This window comes from Dermochelys coriacea, chromosome 17 (genome assembly GCF_009764565.3).
Source record: "Dermochelys coriacea isolate rDerCor1 chromosome 17, rDerCor1.pri.v4, whole genome shotgun sequence".
Taxonomy (NCBI): domain Eukaryota; kingdom Metazoa; phylum Chordata; order Testudines; family Dermochelyidae; genus Dermochelys; species Dermochelys coriacea.
The window spans coordinates 5,203,086-5,223,116 of record NC_050084.1 but is presented as its reverse complement, the minus strand read 5'-3'; the positions used below and the strand labels follow the sequence as shown (position 1 = coordinate 5,223,116).

Here is a 20,031-nt window from a genome sequence, read left to right as displayed (position 1 = left end):
CTTCTGCTGGGGGGAGAACAGAGTGCAGTATGGTTACTGCTGTCTCAATAGTAATTATCCTTTTTGGCAAGTCAAAGGAAATACAGGTTTTTCTAACAAGCTCCATCAATCATCTGGGCAGTATTCATGTATAGGCACAATCAAATCAAAATTAAACAACAAATAAAAGAGCAGCACAAAGACTATTTATGATCATGTGAGAGCAGGGCAGTTGACATGTGGCTTAGAATCCTTGCTTCACTTTCCATACCGTTCTAAGTTATATTAGCCAAGCGATGCCACACCAGCAGCTCTGTGTTTAGTGCGGGCACCACATACCCTTGTACACTGGGAAGTAGAGGCCTGCTTAGGACTAATTTTAAAGCCCGACCTAAACACAATTAGACCGCAACCCACCCAAACCCCACCTGAGCACAAGAGCGTCAAGTCATTTTCCAACTTGACCCAAAACTTCCTCCCAAAGTGTGTCAATGCCCCAGCCTTGTTCTTGGGCTTAGCCTGGTAGCGGATTCTTCCTCCCCATGTCTCGTGCCTGTGCTCTGGCTCTGACCGCCTCCTGCCCATGGGCTCAGTGTGGCAGCAACTGCATGTCCTACTTGCATGTGCCAGAGTGAAAGGCGCTGCAACTTATGGGCACACTCCCTCCATAGCATAGAGAGTGCAGCAGAGTTGCAGCAGTCGGCAGGAGCGGGGCATGCAGCCATGCTGTGTCAACTCCATGGGCAGTAGGTGGTGGGCAGAGACAACCCGACCAGAGCCATAGAGGATCAGGTTGTTTTCAGACCTGACCCATCCCAGCCATTTGTAGCCTTGCATCCTGTTTGGTTCAGATCAGGCTGCATGGCTCTGCTGGGAAGGCTGAAGGTTCACACATGGCCCGTTTCAAAGCACAGATAATGGGACGGAATGTAACCTAGTACTCAGCTCTTTACCCAACTCTGTTGGGTCACCTTGGCCAAATGAGTTGACTGTCCTGTGCTTCAATTTATCCATCAATGAAATGAGAACAACTATTATGAGACAATCCCTTCATGTTTCTAAAGCACATTGGGATACTCACATAGGAAGTGCTATATCCAAAAGGAGTTTTATTACTGCCTAGCTTCACTTCTTAAAGTTACAGTACAAGGTCTATGTTAATCCTCTGCCTCATTACAAACAGTTGAGAAGCATTATTAGGCCTGGATGTGGTGGGTGCTGTATAAGTACAGTGAGAGACAGTCCCTGCCCCAAAGAGCTTACAGTCTGAACAGACAAGTCAAATAAAGGGTGAGAGGGGAAAGAGACATAGAGGGGTGAAATGATCTCCCCACAAGGGGACAGCTAGGAACAGAACCCATATCTCCCAATGCCTCCTCCATTAAGTCAGATGGCAGAATTCTGCCATTTAATCCTCCCCCTCCATGACCTGAGGTTCTACAGGTGCTGAGCATCCTCAGCTCTCCGTGCAGCTGATGAGAGCTGCAGCTGTTCGGGACCCCTGACAATCAAGCCATCAATGTCAGAACTAAAATGCAATGACAGAAGCCTCGGAACCTAAGGGCACTTTGAAAAGATCCACTTCCACTTTACTACTATTTATTGTGAAGGATCTGGAAAAATAAAACACAACGAAGGCCCAGCTGTTTCTAGCTGGACACAAAGAGTAATGAAAAATACCTTTTGTTCTGGCAAGTCTGCAATTGCTGCAGCAGCTGCTTATCTCCCCCCCCCCCCATTTTGAATGCCGTTTTCCTGTAGGTTAGTGCTAGCTTATCATGTTCAACAACTGAGTCTCTTGAAAAGGGACTAGTAATGAGGGCAGGGCCTTTTTTTCTCCTCTCCATTTTAAATTACTGCTCCATTATAGATTTTAAAGATAAACACAGAACAGAGCTGGAATGATAGATGGAAACTACTAATGTAACACAATTATATAATTATTGCCTTAATAGTAACTGTCCATATGGTATTAGTGGAACATAGTATTCTGTTAAGGCAGCCAGGAGGTTCATAACAGCAACAGTGTGGCAGAATCTAGTATTAAAAGTCTTCTGCAAAAAAATGAGCTGTTCAACGGACGGAGTAAAGTGGGGGACTGACCCTCTGACAAGAATCACGACAGTAAACTAAGGCATTAGAAACCTCATCCTAATGCAGGGAAGAAGCAAAACAAAATGTATTTCCCCCTGCTCAGTCTGTCATGGTGCCTAGATTTGTGTGTTCCTGGCCTTTCAAAAGCAGGGGTAGGGTAGTGGACCTCATTTTAATATCACTATTACACTCTTGAATGAGGCTCAAAGAGCATGCTGCACAGATTAAATGAAACTCAGCAGCCCTATAAAGAAGGGAAGCACTATCCCCATCATGTAGATGGGTAAACTGGGACTCTGAAGTCACCAGGCTTCTCCAAGGTACCACAGCATGACAGCAGTAGAGCTAGGATTAAAATGGAAGAGTCTTGACTCTGACTTTGTCAATACATGAAAATTATTCCAGAATAAGGTAGAGTGAGAATTTAGAGCTGCATGTCTCTTCCAAAATGAGAGTGTCCACACATGGAGTTATTACAGAACAGTTTTTCTACTTACAAATTTACACCCTACCTTATTTTGGAGTAACTTTTTTGTGTAGAGGAGTCCTCACACTCTAACCCCTAGACAGCACTCTATAACTGGGATTGGAACCCAGGAATCCTGACTTCAGATCTCTGTTAATTGGTTTATTATGGCTTCTTTCATGCCAGTTAATTACGTGGCGAGCTCACTGATCATCTGAAATGCCAGTTTTCAGGGAACGATGGGCTCTGCCTCAACCTCCCTCTATAACTGAGTATTCTAGCCTACCAGTTGCCCTTTAGCAGCAAAGCCACAGTTCATTTTAAGAGTGGGGACACAGAATGGGTTTCCCCCTGTGGTTGTGTTTCAATTCTGTCTGTTTCAGCTCCATGGGCTAAGGGGTTTGACATGATCTTCTAGTTCAGAGCTGTAGCAGTTGATGGTCCTCACCTAGCCTGCAGCAGATGGACTCATTCCCATGCCCAATCAACAATACGCAGGACAACAGAAGCCAGGCTGCTGAGCAGATTTGCACACTCCAGGCCAGAAATAACGAGCAGTCCTAAGCAGATGCAACTCCCTCTCCTTATACATTTCCTGTTCTCAAAAAGGAGAATGCAGTGGAAAAGTCTCCTCCTGGTGTGTCAGGATCATCTCCACTTGAGGGCACATTTATGGTAGAGGGAGGACTGGCCCTTCATTGCACTTCCTTAACACAACAACAATCTACGATCAGTGCCTCCTTATGAGGCCAGGAGAAGTGTCCCCACATTCTAGCTGAGGTCTAAAAGTGTGATTTTTAAAAACTCTGCATGATCAATTTGGAGGACAGTTCTCCCTGCTAGCACACTACTCAAACCAGTCAGCCATTCCTCCTCTGGTATTAGATGAAGCAAAAAAACACCAGAGAGGCTCAGAGCTGAGGAACTTCAGTCTTCAGGAGTTTGCAGGAAAAAAAAAAAAAAAAAAAAGAAAACACCACAGAGATGATTCACCACCCTGCAGCCCTGGCGGCTCCCTGGATAATAAATGGGAATGATATTGTATTTATGCCCAGATCATTAATACTAAGGTGGAAGCTGCAGATCATGGAAGAGTTATTTCTGGAAAGAAAGCGACCGGTCAGAAAGTCCATGCTCACCCCGTCCCCATCCAGAGAATTTTAAACTATGTTGATTTTTATTTATTTTTTAAGAATAGCACAAAACGTTTTAAAACACCAAGCATTTAATTGCTATATAAACAGAATTACACAGGGAGATATGAACGATGCTTGGATCTTCCTATTAAACATTCAAGAGCTGAGTAAATAACAGGCCTGAGCACCATCAACATCCAGTAAGGTCCTTGAAAGTTGAAGGAGCTCAGCAATGTGCAGGATCAGCCCCCAAAGCAGCAATTACAGCACAGCACCATGAGACCTGAACATCTAATTTAGGGGACTGTGCAGTATAACACTTAATCCAAGGTACAAGGGAGAATTTGTGCTTTGGGGAGTTTTTAACCTAAGCTGGTGGAAATAAGAGTAGGCGGTCCCTCATGCGGGTCCCCATGTCTGTACCCTAGAGTTCAGAGAGGGGAGGGAACCCTGACATGGTTATATGACTTATTACTCATTTATTACACTGCTCAGATTTCACATTCTGACTCTTCCAGGAATAGGCATTTTGTTTTCTTCATTTTTTAAATAAAGAATTCTTTGTGCGGGCAAGAGAGGCCAGAATGACAGCTCTGGAGACTGATGTCTTCTGCTGAGGTGAAGAACAACTACAGCACAACTCCACTCTGCCCTAGAGAGATGCCTTGGGGAAGGAGTTAAGAGGGTAACATCCATCTCTGTAGCCCATTCAGTCTTTGGGCTCTCTGTCAAAATGATGAATAAAGGGGGTCCAAATTAATAGCAGCTGTTATGTGGACATCTGTTCTGCGAGGAATCCAAGTGAGATCCACCAATCGTATTTCATATAAAACGAAGTAAAGAAATACTACATACTGTGTATTTAAATATACAAGCTTTTAGTTAGGTTTCAGAGTAGCAGCCGTGTTAGTCTGTATTCGCAAAAAGAAAAGGAGTACTTGTGGCACCTTAGAGACTAACACATTTATTTGAGCATAAGCTTTCGTGAGCTACAGCTCACTTCATCCGATGAAGTGAGCTGTAGCTCACGAAAGCTTATGCTCAAATAAATTTGTTAGTCTCTATAGTGCCACAAGTACTCCTTTTCTTTAAGCTTTTAGTTAATGTCACTGCAAACGAAGGCTCCAAAAAGGATTACTTTCTAGAGAACTGTTTCCTTGTTCGTTGCTTACATAGTCTGGGCTCTTGTAAGACTACCAAATAAGTGCAAAGCGCTAGACACATGATGAAAATAATGGCTAGGAACTGAATGAAATTAAGGAGACAACATTAACTGGAGGGCAACTGAGAACTGTTACCAAAATTGTCACACCTGGGTGTCTAACAAGGTCAAAGTGGAAAAATAAGTGAACATGAGTTCCCAGAGTGATGCTGTGGCAAATGCAATCTCTGGATGTATAAAGAGGGGAACAGTGAGGAGGAACAGGGAGGTAATTTTACTAGTAGTGAGAGAGATCCTGGAATTCTGTGTGCAATTCTGCATGCACATTATGAAAAGGATGTTAAACAACTGGAGAGGGAACAAAGAAGAGCTACAAATATGATTTGTAGTATGGAAAATAATTCATCACAGTGAGACACTCAGAAGGCTCAAACTGTTTAACTTATCAAAAAAGATCAAGAGGTGACTTGATTACAGTCGGAGTACTGTTTTGGAGAAAATATAGAAGGTATTAAAGGGCTCTTTAATTCCAGTCATTGGTATTTGTTATGCCTCTTCTGCCAGATTTAAAGCCCGACAAATTCAAACTCTACGATACAAACACATACATTTGTAAGCACTGCAGGTAATTAACCACTGCAACAGACTACCAAGGGAAATGGAGACTTCTCCATCTCCAGAAGTCTTCGAATCAAAACCGGATGCCTTTCTGGAAGACATATTTAGTTATGATGAAATTCTCTGGCCTTACAGGTGGTCAGACTAGATAATCTGGCTTTAAAATCTATGACTCTAAAACAAGAGTACTTGAATTCATTAGACACCTAAATTAGGTTGTCTGATCTTCCAGGTGCTAAGCACCTGCAACATGCGTTGACATCCTTACATGAATACGGCTGTTCAGATACTTTACGCACCAGGTACCTATAAAAGCTTGAGTCCACGAAGAAATAACTAGTTTTTTCTTTCTTCGAAATAAAAAATAAAAAAATTACAATTGAAGAATCTGAATTTCCCTGGTAAAAAGGAGGAATGTATTTTTTCAGTTTCTTCATACCATGGCAACCTATAGGCACTTCCTAGATGCCCTCTGCTACCCAGATCAAAACTGTTTTGATGCAGGGGGCTACATCATGAAGGGAAAAGTCCAATTTAATTTGGATAAATTTAATGTGGATAAATGTAAAGTAATGCACATTGGAAAAAATAACCCCAACTATACATACAATATGTTGGGGGCTAATTTAACTACAACTAATCAGGAGAAAGATCTTGGAGTCATTGTGGATAGTTCTCTGAAGACGTCCAAGCAGTCTGCAGCGGCAGTCAAAAAAGGAAACGGGAATGTTGGGAATCATTTAAAAAAGAAGGATAGAGAATAAGACGGAGATCTTATTGCCCTTATATAATCCATGGTATGCCCACATTTTGAATACTGCATACAGATGTGGTCCCCTCATCTCAAAAAAAACATATACTGCATTAGAAAAGGTTCAGAAAAGGGCAACTAAAATGATTAGGGGTTTGGAATGGGTCCCACATGAGGAGAGATTAAAAAGGCTAGGACTTTTCAGCTTGGAAAAGAGGAGATTAAGGGGGGATATGGTAGAGATATATAAAATCATGAGCGGTGTGGAGAAAGTGAATAAGGAAAAGTTATTTACTTGTTCCCATAATGTAAGAACTAGGGGCCAACAAATGAAATTAATGGGCAGCAGGTTTAAAACAAATAAAAGGACGTTATTCTTCACTCAGCGCACAGTCAACTTATGGAACTCCTTGCCCGAGAAGGTTGTGAAGGCTAGGACTATAACAGGGTTTAAAAGAGAACTGGATAAATTCATGGAGTTAGTTAAGTCCATTAATGGCTATTAGTCAGGATGGGTAAGGAATGGTGTCCCTAGCCTCCATTTGTCAGAGGGTGGAGATGGATGGCGGGAGAGAGATCACTTGATCATTACCTGTTAGGTTCACTCCCTCTGGGGCACCTGGCATTGGCCACTGTTTTCCAACAGGCTACTGGGCTAGATGGACCTTTGATCTGACCCAGTATGGCCATTCTTATGGTCAAGTACAGCGAGATCAGAAATGCGGGCTCCATTCCCACAGTCCGAAAGGGAAGACAGAGTGGTTCAGATTAAACCTTTTGTTACTATCAAACATGCCATTTTAATTCCCTAACGCTTTTAGGATTGATTGTTTTCAACTAAGATGACACAGACATTATGGGCTTGAACCAAAGCCCACTGAAACCAATAGAAAGACTCCCACTCACTTCAATGGCCTTTGGAACAGGTCCCATTATAATAAAGGTGAAACATTGGTTATTTTATCCACAAAGTAAACACTGGGGTTTCTTGCACCTCCCTCTGAATTATCTGGTGCGGGCCACGGTCAGAGACAGGGTATTAGACTAGATATACCTTGTGTCTGATCCAGTGTGGCAATTCCTGTGTAATGCTCTCCTCTAGGTAAGCTCTGTATTTTTGGTAAAATAAGTTCTCTCTGTGCTGTTGGACTGGAAAGCTCGAGGACACCAGCTCTCACCCAGCCAGTGTCAGGAGTTGACCAGAAGAATGTTGATAGCCATTTTGGTAGCCCTTGATCTCAAAGCAGATTCCAGCTCACTGGTGTCATTGTATCACAGCCACAGCCATTAAAAGCCACAGCTGGCATTAATTGCATCCATGGTAATCTTAGAGATACCAAGGACTGACTGGATCTTGAAGGCTAAACTTGCCTGATCAGGAGTAAGTCACCTCTAGGGATACACGCCTTCGTGCAGCTTGTGAGGCACCCATTCTGGGGATAAATGGAGGACTTGATTCACCACGACTGTCAATCCTCCACTACATATTTCTCACACTGACACACATTTGGCAGGTGCTGCTAATTTCCAGGCAGGCAAAGTAGTTGGAGCATTACATGCATGCTGAGTCAGGTATGCAATGACAAAATAAAACACACTCTCATTTAACTTAACACCTGCCACATATAGCACTTATGCTACTGCTAAGATGCAGAGCACTCTCCGACACGTTACTGAATATTTAAAAAGGAAGGATCGAACTCAAGAGATACAGAGTATAAAACCCATCAAAGGAAAAAAATGAAAATCAGTAACATGCAAATCACTGCACTTGGGACCAGAACTCATGCACTCCAGCACTTACACACAACATTATAAACTTCTTCCAGTGCACAAGAGGCTGCTAACTCCATCTTGCAGGCTGCAATACCCATTGAACAGCACAGCATGTTTATAACCTTCCCTCTTGCTCTTATACACCCACTTCCCTCTCAAGCTTTTGAGAGTACCCACCAACTTTATTATTTCATACGTACCACTAAGCAGCATTAGTACAGTACACTCGGCCTTAACAGTATCTGCCTTTTTGTAAAAAGAAAAGGAGTACTTGTGGCACCTTAGAGACTAACAAATTTATTAGAGCATAAGCTTCGTGAGCTACAGCTCACTTCATCGGATGCATTTTCCACCAAATGCATCCGATGAAGTGAGCTGTAGCTCACGAAAGCTTATGCTCTAATAAATTTGTTAGTCTCTAAGGTGCCACAAGTACTCCTTTTCTTTTTGCGAATACAGACTAACACGGCTGCTACTCTGAAACCTGCCTTTTTGTGTGTGTCTGAATTCTGCAATTGATATTTGTGGATTTCTATGTGATGTCTGAAACTGGTCTCTCCATCCCAAAACAAGAGAATGAGGTGAGTAATCTTAAATCCATGTTTCCGGTCCACTGAGAGCTCCATCTCAATCATTAAAAATATTGCACAACAGATTTGGAAGAGAAATCATGTTGCCTGGTCAGGTATCCTCACCCCACATCTTGATTTTCCTGTAATAGTGAGAAAAATATCCTGGTTGGCTGAACAAAAAGGGGATTCAGCAAGAAGACATCAATCTAGAGCTGGTCAGGAATTTTCTAAGGAAATATTTCTTCAATCCGAAAAATGCAGATTTGTCAAACTGAAACTGTTTGCAGGTATTTGAAAATGTTTTGAAAAAAGTTCTGAAATTGTTGAAACATCTCATTTTGACATTTTTGAAACAAAGTTTTGATTTCTGATTCAAACTTTCAGTTAATTTATACTAAAAAAGATTAAAATTTAAATGATTAAAATTGAAACAAAATGGTCTGATTAATCGGAACTGAATTCCACTGCCCTCCCGCAACATTTTGACTATTTCATCCTGATTTGGGATGGGGGGTGGAAATCTAGGAAACAAGATGGGAAAATGTTTCCTGCCCAGCTCTTCCGATTTGCAGATGCCCTGCCTGTACCCATGACAGGAAATGTATGGAAACATAGGGCCCACTGGTAAATAGCAGAGGTCCTAATCCTGAAGCAATACATTCCAACCACAGGTACAGAGAATGCTACTTGTACTTCAGACTTGTGTATTTAGGCTTCCCTCAATCCTACTTGGGAGTGGACAGTCCTGTGAACAAAGGGACTGGCTGAATGTTATTTGTATTTGATTCATACACAAATCTGGCATTTCTGAGATGTGTGAATTCATCCAAGTCTTGTCTGGAAACAGACACCACGTTTCAAATAGGTCTGTGATCCTTCAGGTGCAACATGGAACAAACTCTGACCTCTATAGCATGAGAGAGGGGTCATTAAAGGGACCATTCAATCAGTAATCTCAGGGCTGCAGCCATCAGTGGTCAAGGACAAAACTTTCTTACAGCGATGACAGCAGTCAGGCATGTGCATTGATGAAGGAGATACAGAGTCCCAAGTACATTCTGTTACTAAGGCTCCCTTCTGCAGCCCAATCACAAGTGTGAAAAACAGGCAGCACATATTGCACCTCTCTACTTTTTCCTAAGTCCTTTACTTGCGGTAATGCACTGCTCCAAGTGCGGCTGTCTATACCAAAAAGGAATCCTTCATGAGGAGTCCAGTGTAAATATCAAGGAGGAAACTAAACTTCTTAAGCAATCCTAAAGCCAATTTCAAAGAATATTTCACTATATAGTATTTAGCACTTGGATCACAAAATTCCATGAAAAGGAAGCTGTAGGAAGCCCCTAAGACATTCCCTAAATACTTCCATAATCAAGCATATTTCTGTTGGATTATGTCTCTACAACAACCAAAAAAAAAGTAGCGTCTCAGACACAAGAATTGCTATGCTTGGCTGAGATTTTTCGGCTCTTGATTTTGATTGGTACTACACCGGACAACAGGTACAAATTAATTCCAATAGAAAAGGCTCACAAGATTCACTGGGATTTCACCCATGTCACTGGTGGTGCTGAAAACAAAATAGAAAGCAGCACCACTGCTGCACACTGGAGAAGCAGAAAAAGTCATATTATTTACACTGTTAAAGTCCATTCCATAGCCTGTAAACCACAGCTCACTCAAGTATGATGCAGAAGCCAACTTCTTCAATGAATTTCCCCTCAATCAATGAGACTACAGAGATTTCCCTAATGTCTGGTTGTCAATTACAGATCATATTTTCCATAAAAAGATCTGAATACTTTATAATTGTCTGTCTTGGGAGGAGGAAAAAAATTAAGAAACCTCTGGGTAATACCATACATTTTTCTCATGCTTTATAAAGTCTAGCTGAATGTCTGGCAGTTGCTAAACTGCAGTTCTATGCCACAATTCCTTGCTTGTCACCATGAAAGGTTTTCCTCCTTTCCCCCCCCTGCTGTTGGTGATGGCTTATCTTAAGTGATCACTCTCCTTACAGTGTGTATGATAAACCCATTGTTTCATGTTCTCTGTGTGTATAACATTCTCCCCTTGTATTTTCCACCAAATGCATCCGATGAAGTGAGCTGTAGCTCTCCAAAGCTTATGCTCTAATAAATTTGTTAGTCTCTAAGGTGCCACAAGTAATACTGTGTGCAGTTCTGGTCTCCCATGTTTAAAAAGGATGAATTCAAACTGGAGCAGGTACAGAGAAGGGCTACTAGGATGATCCGAGGAATGGAAAACTTGTCTTATGAAAGGAGACTTAAGGAGCTTGGCTTGTTTAGCCTAACTAAAAGAAGGTTGAGGGGAGATATGATTGCTCTCTATAAATATATCAGGGATAAATACAGGAGAGGGAGAGGAATTATTTCAGCTCAGCACCAATGTGGACACAAGAACAAATGGGTATAAACTGGCCACCAGGAAGTTTAGACTTGAAATCAGACGAAGGTTTTTAACCATCAGAGGAGTGAAGTTTTGGAATAGCCTTCCAAGGGAAGCAGTGGGGGCAAAAGATCTATCTGGTTTTAAGATTCTACTCGATAAGTTTATGGAGGAGATGGTATGATGGGATAATGGGATTTTGGTAAGTAATTGATCTTTAAATATTCAGGGTAAATAGGCCTAATCTCCTGAGATGGGATATTAGATGGATGGGATCTGAGTTACCCAGGAAAGAAAAATCTGTATTATCTGGCTGGTGAATCTTGCCCATATGCTCAGGGTTTAGCTGATTGCCATATTGGGGTCGGGAAGGAATTTTCCTCCAGGGCAGATTGGAGAGGCCCTGGAGGTTTTTCGCCTTCCTCTGTAGCATGGGGCATGGTTGACTTGAGGGAGGCTTCTCTGCTCCTTGAAGTCTTTGAACCATGATTTAAGGACTTCAATGGCTCAGACATGGGTGTGGTTTTTCATAGGAGTGGGTGGGTGAGATTCTGTGGCCTACGCTGTGCAGGAGGTCGGACTAGATGATCAGAATGGTCCCTTCTGACCTTAGTATCTATGAATCTACAAGTACTCCTTTTCTTTTTGCAAATACAGACTAACACGGCTGCTACTCTGAAACCTATTTGTACTGTATTACAATTGCACTCAGAGGCCTCAGCTGAGATTGGGGCCCCACTTGTACAAATCCCTGCCCTGAGAAAGCTTAGAATCTAAGCAGACAAGACAGACAAAGGAAGTATTATGATCTCCCTTTAGAGGTGGGGAAACCACGTACAGAGATCAATAGACTTCCCCACAGTCACACATGGAATCTGTTGCAGAGCCAGGCTCTCCTGAGTCCCAGTCCATTGCCTTAACCACACTCTTAGCATTGGAAAGGGCAATGAAACTAAAGCATGTGCTAATGTGGCATGTTTTTAAATGAAGCATTGCTATGAGAAAATGAGAAAAATTGGAACAAAGAACATGCAAAGGAAACTAGTTACTCCCTCCACCCAACCCATCTGATTACCTTATATTTCCTTAGTCACTAAGAACTTTCTTGGCCAGACATTCAAATCCACTTTTTGGATGTTATTATAAAACAGACATTTTATTAAACCACTTTCTCAGTCTAACTATGGAAGAAAAGGCCAAGTAAGCAGGCAACATTTTGGTAACTCAGTTCATGGAACAGCTTTGGAGTTTATTAAAGCATCTGCATTGATTCTTTTTCTTTAAATAGCAACTGTGATTAAGAAGCCCACCTGAAGCTTACAAGGTTTCCCTTTTTATAATCGGCTATGCCAAAACCTACTTCGCAAAGTGCTTGCAATCCCCAGTTTTGGCAAAACCCTATAAAACCAGATTAAGTCAACACTGGTGATGCAGGAATAAGAGGGGAAACTGGGGACTGAAACAAAAAATACTGAGATTCAATTCCACTTTGAGCTTCAGTCAAAAAGCATCAGCCAATGCTGAATTTTATATATCCAAAAGAGCTAAAAGCCTGTGGCACTCAAAGCAGCACAGCTCTCATGTGATCTCTGTGTAATTTGGGGAAAGAGGAACAGAAGAATTAATTCCACTGAGCCAAAAAAATGGCACCCAGACATTACGTAAAACCCCTTTTTGTAAGGAAGGTTATCAGTGATGGAGCATTTGGGTCATTTTGGTTAAAGTGATACAATCAGGTTCAAAATCACCCATATCTTTTCCAATTGTGAAAAGCAGCATCACTTGCCCCATAACCTCAGCCATGTAGAACACAACACCATCCACAGCCTCAGGAACAATTCTGACATCATAATCAAAAAGGCTGACAAAGGAGGTGCTGTCGTTGTCATGAATAGGTTGGAATATGAAGAAGAGGCTGCTAGGCAGCTCTCTAACACCACATTCTGCAGGCCATTACCCTCTGATCCCACTGAAGGTTACCTAAAGAAACTACACCATTTGCTCAAAAACTCCCTGAAAAAAAGCAAAGGAACAAATCTGCACAGACACCCTAGAACCCCGACCTGGGGTATTCTATCTGCTACCCAAGATCCATAAACCTGGAACTCCTGGATGCCCCATCATCTCAGACATTGGCACCCTGACAGCAGAATTGTCTGGCTATGTAGACTCCCTCCTCAGGCCCTACGTTACCAGCACTCCCAGCTATCTACGAGACACCACTGACTTCCTGAGGGAACTACAATCAATTGGTGATCTTCCAGAAACACCATCCTGGACACTATGGATGTAGAAGCCCTCTACACCAACATTCCACACAAAGATGGACTAAAAGCCGACAGGAACATTATCCCCGATAATGTCACGGCTAACCTGGTGGCTGAACTTTGTGACTTTGTCTTCACCCACAACTATTTCACATTTGGAGACAATGTATACCTTCAAGTCAGCAGCACTGCTATGGGTACCCGCATGGCCCCACAGTATGCCAACATTTTTATGGCTGACTTAGAACAACGCTTCCTCAGCTCTCATTCCCTAGTGCCCCTACTCTACTTGTGCTACATTGATGACATCTTGATCATCTGGACCCATGGAAAAGAAGCCCTTGAGGAATTCCACCATGATTTCAACAATTTCCATCCCACCATCAACCTCAGCCTGGACCAGTCCACACAAGAGATCAACTTTTTGAACACTACAGGGCTAATAAGCGATGGCCACATAAACACCACCCTATACCGGAAACTGACTGACCACTATACTTAACTACGTGCCCTCAGCTTTCATCCAGACCACATCACACGATCCATTGTCTACAGCCAAGCTCTAAGATACAACCGCATTTGCTCCAATCCCTCAGACAGAGACAAACACCTACAAGATCTCTATCAAGCGTTCTTAAAACTTCAATAATCCACCTGCTGAAGTGAAGCAACAGATTGACGGAGCCAGAAGAATACCCAGAAGTCACCTACTCCAGGACAGGCCCAACAAAGAAAGTAACAGAACGCCACTAGCCGTCACCTTCAGCCCCCAGAGATTCTCTCCAGAGAATCACCAAGGATCTACAACCTATCCTGAAGGACGATCCCTCCCTCTCACAGATCTTGGGAGACAGGCCAGTCCTCACTTACAAACAGCCCCCCAACCTGAAGCAAATACTCCCCAGCATCCACATGCAACAGAACAACACACTAATCCAGGAACTTATCCTTGCAACAAAGCCTGTTGCAACTCTGTCCACATATCTATTCAAGGGACACCATCATAGGACCTAACCACATCAGCCACACCGTAAGAGGCTTGATCACCTGCACATCTACCAATGTGATACATGCCAGCATGTGCCAACAATGCCCCTCTGCCATGTACATTAGCCAAACCGGACAATCTCTATGCAAAAGAATAAATGGACACAAATCAGACATCAAGAATTGTAACATTCAAAAGCCAGTCGGAGAACACTTCAATCTCCCTGGTCACTCAATTTCAGACCTAAAAGTCACAATTCTCCAACAAAAAAAATCTTCAAAAACAGACTCCAACGAGAAACTGCAGAATTGGAATTAATTTGCAAACTGGACGCCATTGAATGAAGACTGGGAGTGGATGGGTCATTACACAAAGTAAAAACTATTTCCCCATGCTAATTTCCCCCCCTACTGTTACTCACACCTTTTTGTCAACTGTTTGAAATGGGCCATCCTGATTATCACTACAAAAGGCTTTTTTTTCCCTGCTAATAATAGCCCACCTTAATTCATTAGTCTCGTTACAGTTGGTATGGTATGCGTGTATATATCTTCCTACTGTATTTTCCACTGCATGCATCCGATGAAGTGGTTTTAGCCCACAAAAGCTTATGCCCAAATAAATTTGTTAGTCTCTAAGGTCCCACAAGTACTCCTCGTTTTTTTTGCTGATACAGACTAACACAGCTACCACTCTGAAACATATCTTCCATGACCCTAACATTGCAGATTATTTAGAACTGAAAGGGTATAAGTGACACTTATTTTTCATTTTGCTGTTTTCTTTCTTTCTTCCTCATGCAAACTCAGTACAGTGTAAGACAAGCAGATCATTTCACAATCAGCTTCTCACATGCCATGATAGTAGGGGCTGCAAAGAAGTAAGTTTAAATCCAAACAAAAAAAGTTGATTTGTGTCACCATTCAGGGCAACTGCACATGTATTCCCCCTCCATGGTTCAGTAAGGACACCAATTCTCAGGCTTCCAGTTCCACAGCCACCATCTCTCTTGGGTGGAGACATGCATCTCTCCCGGGTGGAGACATGCATCTCTCCCCTTCTTGAGTTTTTTCCAGGCTGCACAGTTCCCTGTCTACACTGCGATATCCCCAGCAACGCAGATGGCTTCAGCAGGCCTGATTTGCTTTCCTTCCTCAGAGGCTATAAGCAGCACAATTACCCACAGTTAAGTTACAACACAGCTCTTTCTAAGCAAGTATATTTATTCTTAAGGTAAAAGCATTACACAGAAAACATTAAATACAATGAAAAACCCTTAAACAGACTTGCCAATAAGCTTGCTACCAGAGGTCACTCCAACTCCCACAAGGACTGTGTCAGGTGAGCAGTCCTTCAAACCCTACCAAGGGTTGTTTTTTTCCTGTGGTCACAAGTCTATAACAGCTGTCAGATCAGAACAAGCACCCTCATGAATGAGTGCGTGCCTTGGATCTTTGATTCTGGGAAGAGGTAATTCACATACAATGGGTTTCCTCTCTTTGTTTCAAAAGGATGAGTCCAGAGATGGGCATTTGCCCTCCACCCAAGTATTTCCTAGGAAACCCACTCAACTAAAAATTCCTTCTGGTCTGGACTATTGTTTAAAAGTGTCCTTTGCGACTTATAACAACACTTCCCAGGTTTACATTAGTCACATCTTCCCCTTAGAGAACATACATACAATCCCACAATAACACATAAAACTTTCACATTTTAATACCATCAGCTCCTAAAATACTTAAACTTAATTTAATAAGGTTTGTCCAGGATATTGCAGGAAATTACTACATCTGTCACAACTTAGTTTTAATTTCCATCGGAAAGTTTCTACTCCAATTCCAAGTTCTTTGGAGCAGAGACATCTTTTTGTTGTGTGTTTGTACTGCACCTAGCACAAAGGAGCTCTAGTCATGGACCAGGACCCCAACGTGCTACTGCAATACAAACAACAATTATAAAATTTAATATAAATTTATGATTTTTTTAAAATAAATAAAACCCTTTTTGGTCTAAGCCATCTGACCCTTTAAGGCTCCATCAGCTATTTTATTACAGTCCCTGATTAAGACTATTACCTTAAATATGAATTTACACCATAGACCACGGTGGGAACATTGGGGAAGAGAAAATAATTTTAATGACTGTATTTGCACATGCTTAAATATAGGCAGGCTTATTACAGCTACCATCTCTCCATGTGTCTGTACTTTAGCAGTCAGCATTACTGGGCAGCTGTTATACACCTTCATGGCTTGAGGCACTGATCCCAAGCAAATGAGACCTGTTCACACAGTAGCACCAGTATCAGCTCTGCTGGAAGCTGTTCACCTGCAAAAGCTGGCTGGCTGCATTGCACAATGGAGATGACTAGGATGGGGAAAGACAGAGCAATGAGAGAATAAACAGCAGCCCCCGGGGTGAAAAACACTGGGTATATCTAGCACTATACTTTTCCAAGATTGGGAACCTGTTGTGTCATTAGAAAGGGAGAGCCCAAACCCTGATTCCTGGCACAAGATTAGCACAAGCACTAACCCCCTTCACAGCAGAGAACTTTGAAGCCCCACTCTGAAATCCAGTTCTTGTGATATAACTGATGGATCAGGATCTCCATTCACAAATCCACCAGCTCCGAAGGCCAAAGGCCATTTCAATAGCTGTAAACAACTTTTTTTTTTAAATAAAATAGAACAAATGCCGTACGAGTCTCCACCCTCTGGCTCCTGAGAGATGCATTTTACATCTTCCAAACAGCCTTAAAATGCTGCCTTAAGAAGTGAAGATAAACTCAAGTAGTTGGGCAGAGAGAGAGTGTAATGGGGAGGATAGAGATCCTGCACTACTTTAAGAAAAAAAAAAGCACATGTTGGACAGGCGTGTGGGGTGGGATTTACATGAAAAAGAAAGCTAATCCAGAGTAACACTTATAGCAGCAAGTTTATTCACAATACTTAGCATTTCTAATGAGCTTTACACACTGATTTATCCTCACAGCAGCCATATGTGGTATGAAGTTACCACCCCCATCTTACAGAAACTGAAGCACAAAGAAAATAAAGGACTTGCCTCAGGTCACACAGCAATAGAGCCGGGGTTTGAACCTAGAATTCCTGATTCCAAGTCCTGTGCTCTAACCATTAGAACAAGTTGCACATATTTCTATTTCAAAAGCCTTGAAGATGGCTCTCAGAAGTGAGTTGTCAGGGTTCCCCATGGACACCCAGGGTCTGTCCTTTTACTTTTATAACAGTGCCCACTGCTGCAGCATGCAATATTCTCCTCAAGATTAAACAGGTCACAAAATGCTACCGGGCCTACAGTTTCCTCCCCATTTCCCCTGCAGCTACGAGGACTTTGTATTTTACCCCTTCACTTTTGCATCTAGCCTTCACCCACCTTTCCTCCTCCTTGCTGTGTTTGTGTGTGCCTTTGGGAAAGCTAAGGCAATGAAGTAAGTTTTAGACTTTTCTCTGTGGGCCAACAGGTTTGTGACCATTCTAATTCCCTCTGCTGAGATGCTCTAGTGGGGCTGGCTGTGAAGCCCGGTCTCCTGCATTGGAGGCTGACAGCTTTATCACTGCTGAGGAAGGTCTTTATGGTCATGGAATGAGAGAAACCCTCCGAACTACCCAGGGAAGGCTTAAGAATTAGGACAGAGAGTTTGAATTAGAGCTATATTCTACAGGGAGCTTGTACAGTAAGCAGAGCACAGGGGTCATGTGCTGGCTGGTGCTGCAGGTGAGACTGACTGTTCTGGACTAGGAAGACTTTTTGTCAGTGCTGGAGTGCTCATATGTCCTTTGCGTTACAGTTGTCAAGCAGGGAGGTCATGTCACAGAGGCATGGAGCACCATGGCCCACTAAGCATCCACAGGATGCGGGAGGGGAACTCTCATCTCGCCAGTCTCAGGTGGAAGGAGGCATTTTCACAGCGATGCCCTATTTGAGCATCAACAAGAACCCAGACAGTCCCTCCTGGCTATCAAGCATTTCAACAAGCCAGGAACTGACTCCCACCATGCAAGGTAATGCATCCTAAGCCTTTCTGTGCACATGGGTAAAAGAGGGCACCATGCACTTTCCAGCACTCTACACACAGTATGCAAAGCATCCACGTACCATGAGATCTAAGTTTGCCCATCTCAAGGCTGCACTGTTCCAAGTGGCTGAGAACTCATTTAAGGACCTGTCAAGAACCCATGCTGCAATTTCCTCTCCTGTCTCAGCTAATAAATCTTGTGGCGTGTCTGCTTTTTCTGAACCCAAACTTTATGAGCTGAATAAACTTTATGGAATGCCTGGCTGCCAAGGCAGCCAAGACCTGGAAACTTGACGCTTGACCCCAGCAATGCACAATGAGCTGACAGCCACTCTGTGAAGGGCTATCGGCAGTTTCTACACTTCAGAAAAAGCTCTCTCATGGGCCCATTTCCACCACCTCATCACTCAGATTTCCTATTGCTTGGCTCTTAAAATATTTTTTTTTAAATTTGGCTGACCATCAGGACCCTTCCCCAGGGTGATTCACAGACCAGAGTATGAGAAATAGTGGCTTAGAGCCACCCTGCAATCCCATTGCTTTTCCACTTCTGCTTCTAATGGCCACACTTCCTTGGTGTCTTGCTAACAGGCCTACAAAGCTACAGCAATTGAGCACAAATTCAGCAAGTCTTTGAGATGCTACCTTATATTTCAAAACAAGCTACAGTGGAATTCCCTTAAAGCAGGGGCCACCCAAAATTTCCACGGTGTGGACCACATTTTAATAGAGTGTCTTGTGGATACCTCCCTGTCAATTCACAATATCCCTGTGGCTACTTTAGCAAGTGCTTACAGGGAAAAGCAATATCAATAAGAGTTTTGATATATTTCTAGCCATCTATTAATCCAGTTTTGCAACAAGAAACAAAGGGGAAGAGAGCCAGTGTCACGGGATGAGATATGAGCTCTCCACAGATCACCAGCAAGTGCTCCACAGGCCAGAGTTTAGGAACCTGCACCCTGAAGCTAGTTTATCAATCAAATGAAAACAAAAAGACTGATCAAGTTGCAAGAGCCATCAGAGTGATATCCATTTTCAAAGCCCAAATTGCAATGCCAATAATCCAGACACCTCCACAAACAACGAGAAAGGAGTTTAATCAGGCTGCAATCCTAGTACGCATCTCAGATTACATTAGGGATGTCTCCTCCCTGGGGAGATTTAACCTAACTATCTGCAGGGTGAGGTTCTTGCACGTACCTTGGAAATGAGTTCATCATGATTGGCAAGATGAGCCCTGCAGTGAATGCAGCTATAGGTTCTATGGCATGAAGGCAGATATGCCTGGAAAGTCTTGGACCTTGTCATCTTCACCATTGGAGCCACTGAATGCTGTGTGAACTCTGGGGTAGCCCAGGAGGCGCTCCCACAAGAAGGGTCACACGGGAAACAGCGGAAGACACAGGTAAAGGCCGTGGTTTGGTAGGTGATGGGTGTGCGGCAGGCTCCACACACTGGTGATGGCTTCAGAGGAAGAGATTGGGTAGAAGCAAAGGGTGGATTCACATGGACCTAAATTTAGAAACAAAAGAATAAATAATATAGCTAATAGCTTCAAATTCACACCAGACAAACAAACAGACTTGACATGCATATACTACCAGGGATGATGACTTCCAACAATGGTAGAGTTCGGATAATGGTCCATTGTTAGAGCATAGGGTCCATGGAGGAGTTAGAAGAAGGATACAGTAAGAGGGACTCAGTTCTATTCCTGACCACTGACCTGTTGTCAGACCTTGGTCAACTCGCTTCTCTCTGCATTTATTCC

At 42.8% G+C, this 20,031-nt stretch overlaps 2 protein-coding genes and 1 long non-coding RNA gene across 3 annotated transcripts in view; all 3 read right to left on the bottom strand.

Moving 5' to 3' along the window:
* The window catches only part of DHX40 (DEAH-box helicase 40), a 141,488-nt gene extending 121,908 nt beyond the window's left edge, over positions 1-19,580 (bottom strand). Inside the window, exon 1 of the mRNA XM_043499644.1 lies at positions 19,461-19,580. Within this exon, the coding sequence (XP_043355579.1) occupies positions 19,461-19,480 (20 nt within the window). The 5' untranslated portion in view covers positions 19,481-19,580. The remainder of the gene's footprint in view (positions 1-19,460) is intronic.
* The window catches only part of YPEL2 (yippee like 2), a 38,027-nt gene extending 18,439 nt beyond the window's left edge, over positions 1-19,588 (bottom strand). The window contains exon 1 of the mRNA XM_038375956.2: positions 19,461-19,588. Coding sequence (XP_038231884.1) covers positions 19,461-19,577 — 117 coding nt within the window. The 5' untranslated portion in view covers positions 19,578-19,588. The remainder of the gene's footprint in view (positions 1-19,460) is intronic.
* LOC122457006 lies at positions 6,438-12,795 on the bottom strand. Its single transcript, XR_006276262.1, has 3 exons — positions 11,646-12,795; positions 8,467-10,489; positions 6,438-8,224 (listed from the first exon to the last, which is right to left on the bottom strand). It is a non-coding gene; the product is annotated as an uncharacterized LOC122457006 (long non-coding RNA).
* Positions 19,589-20,031: the final 443 nt, after the last annotated feature.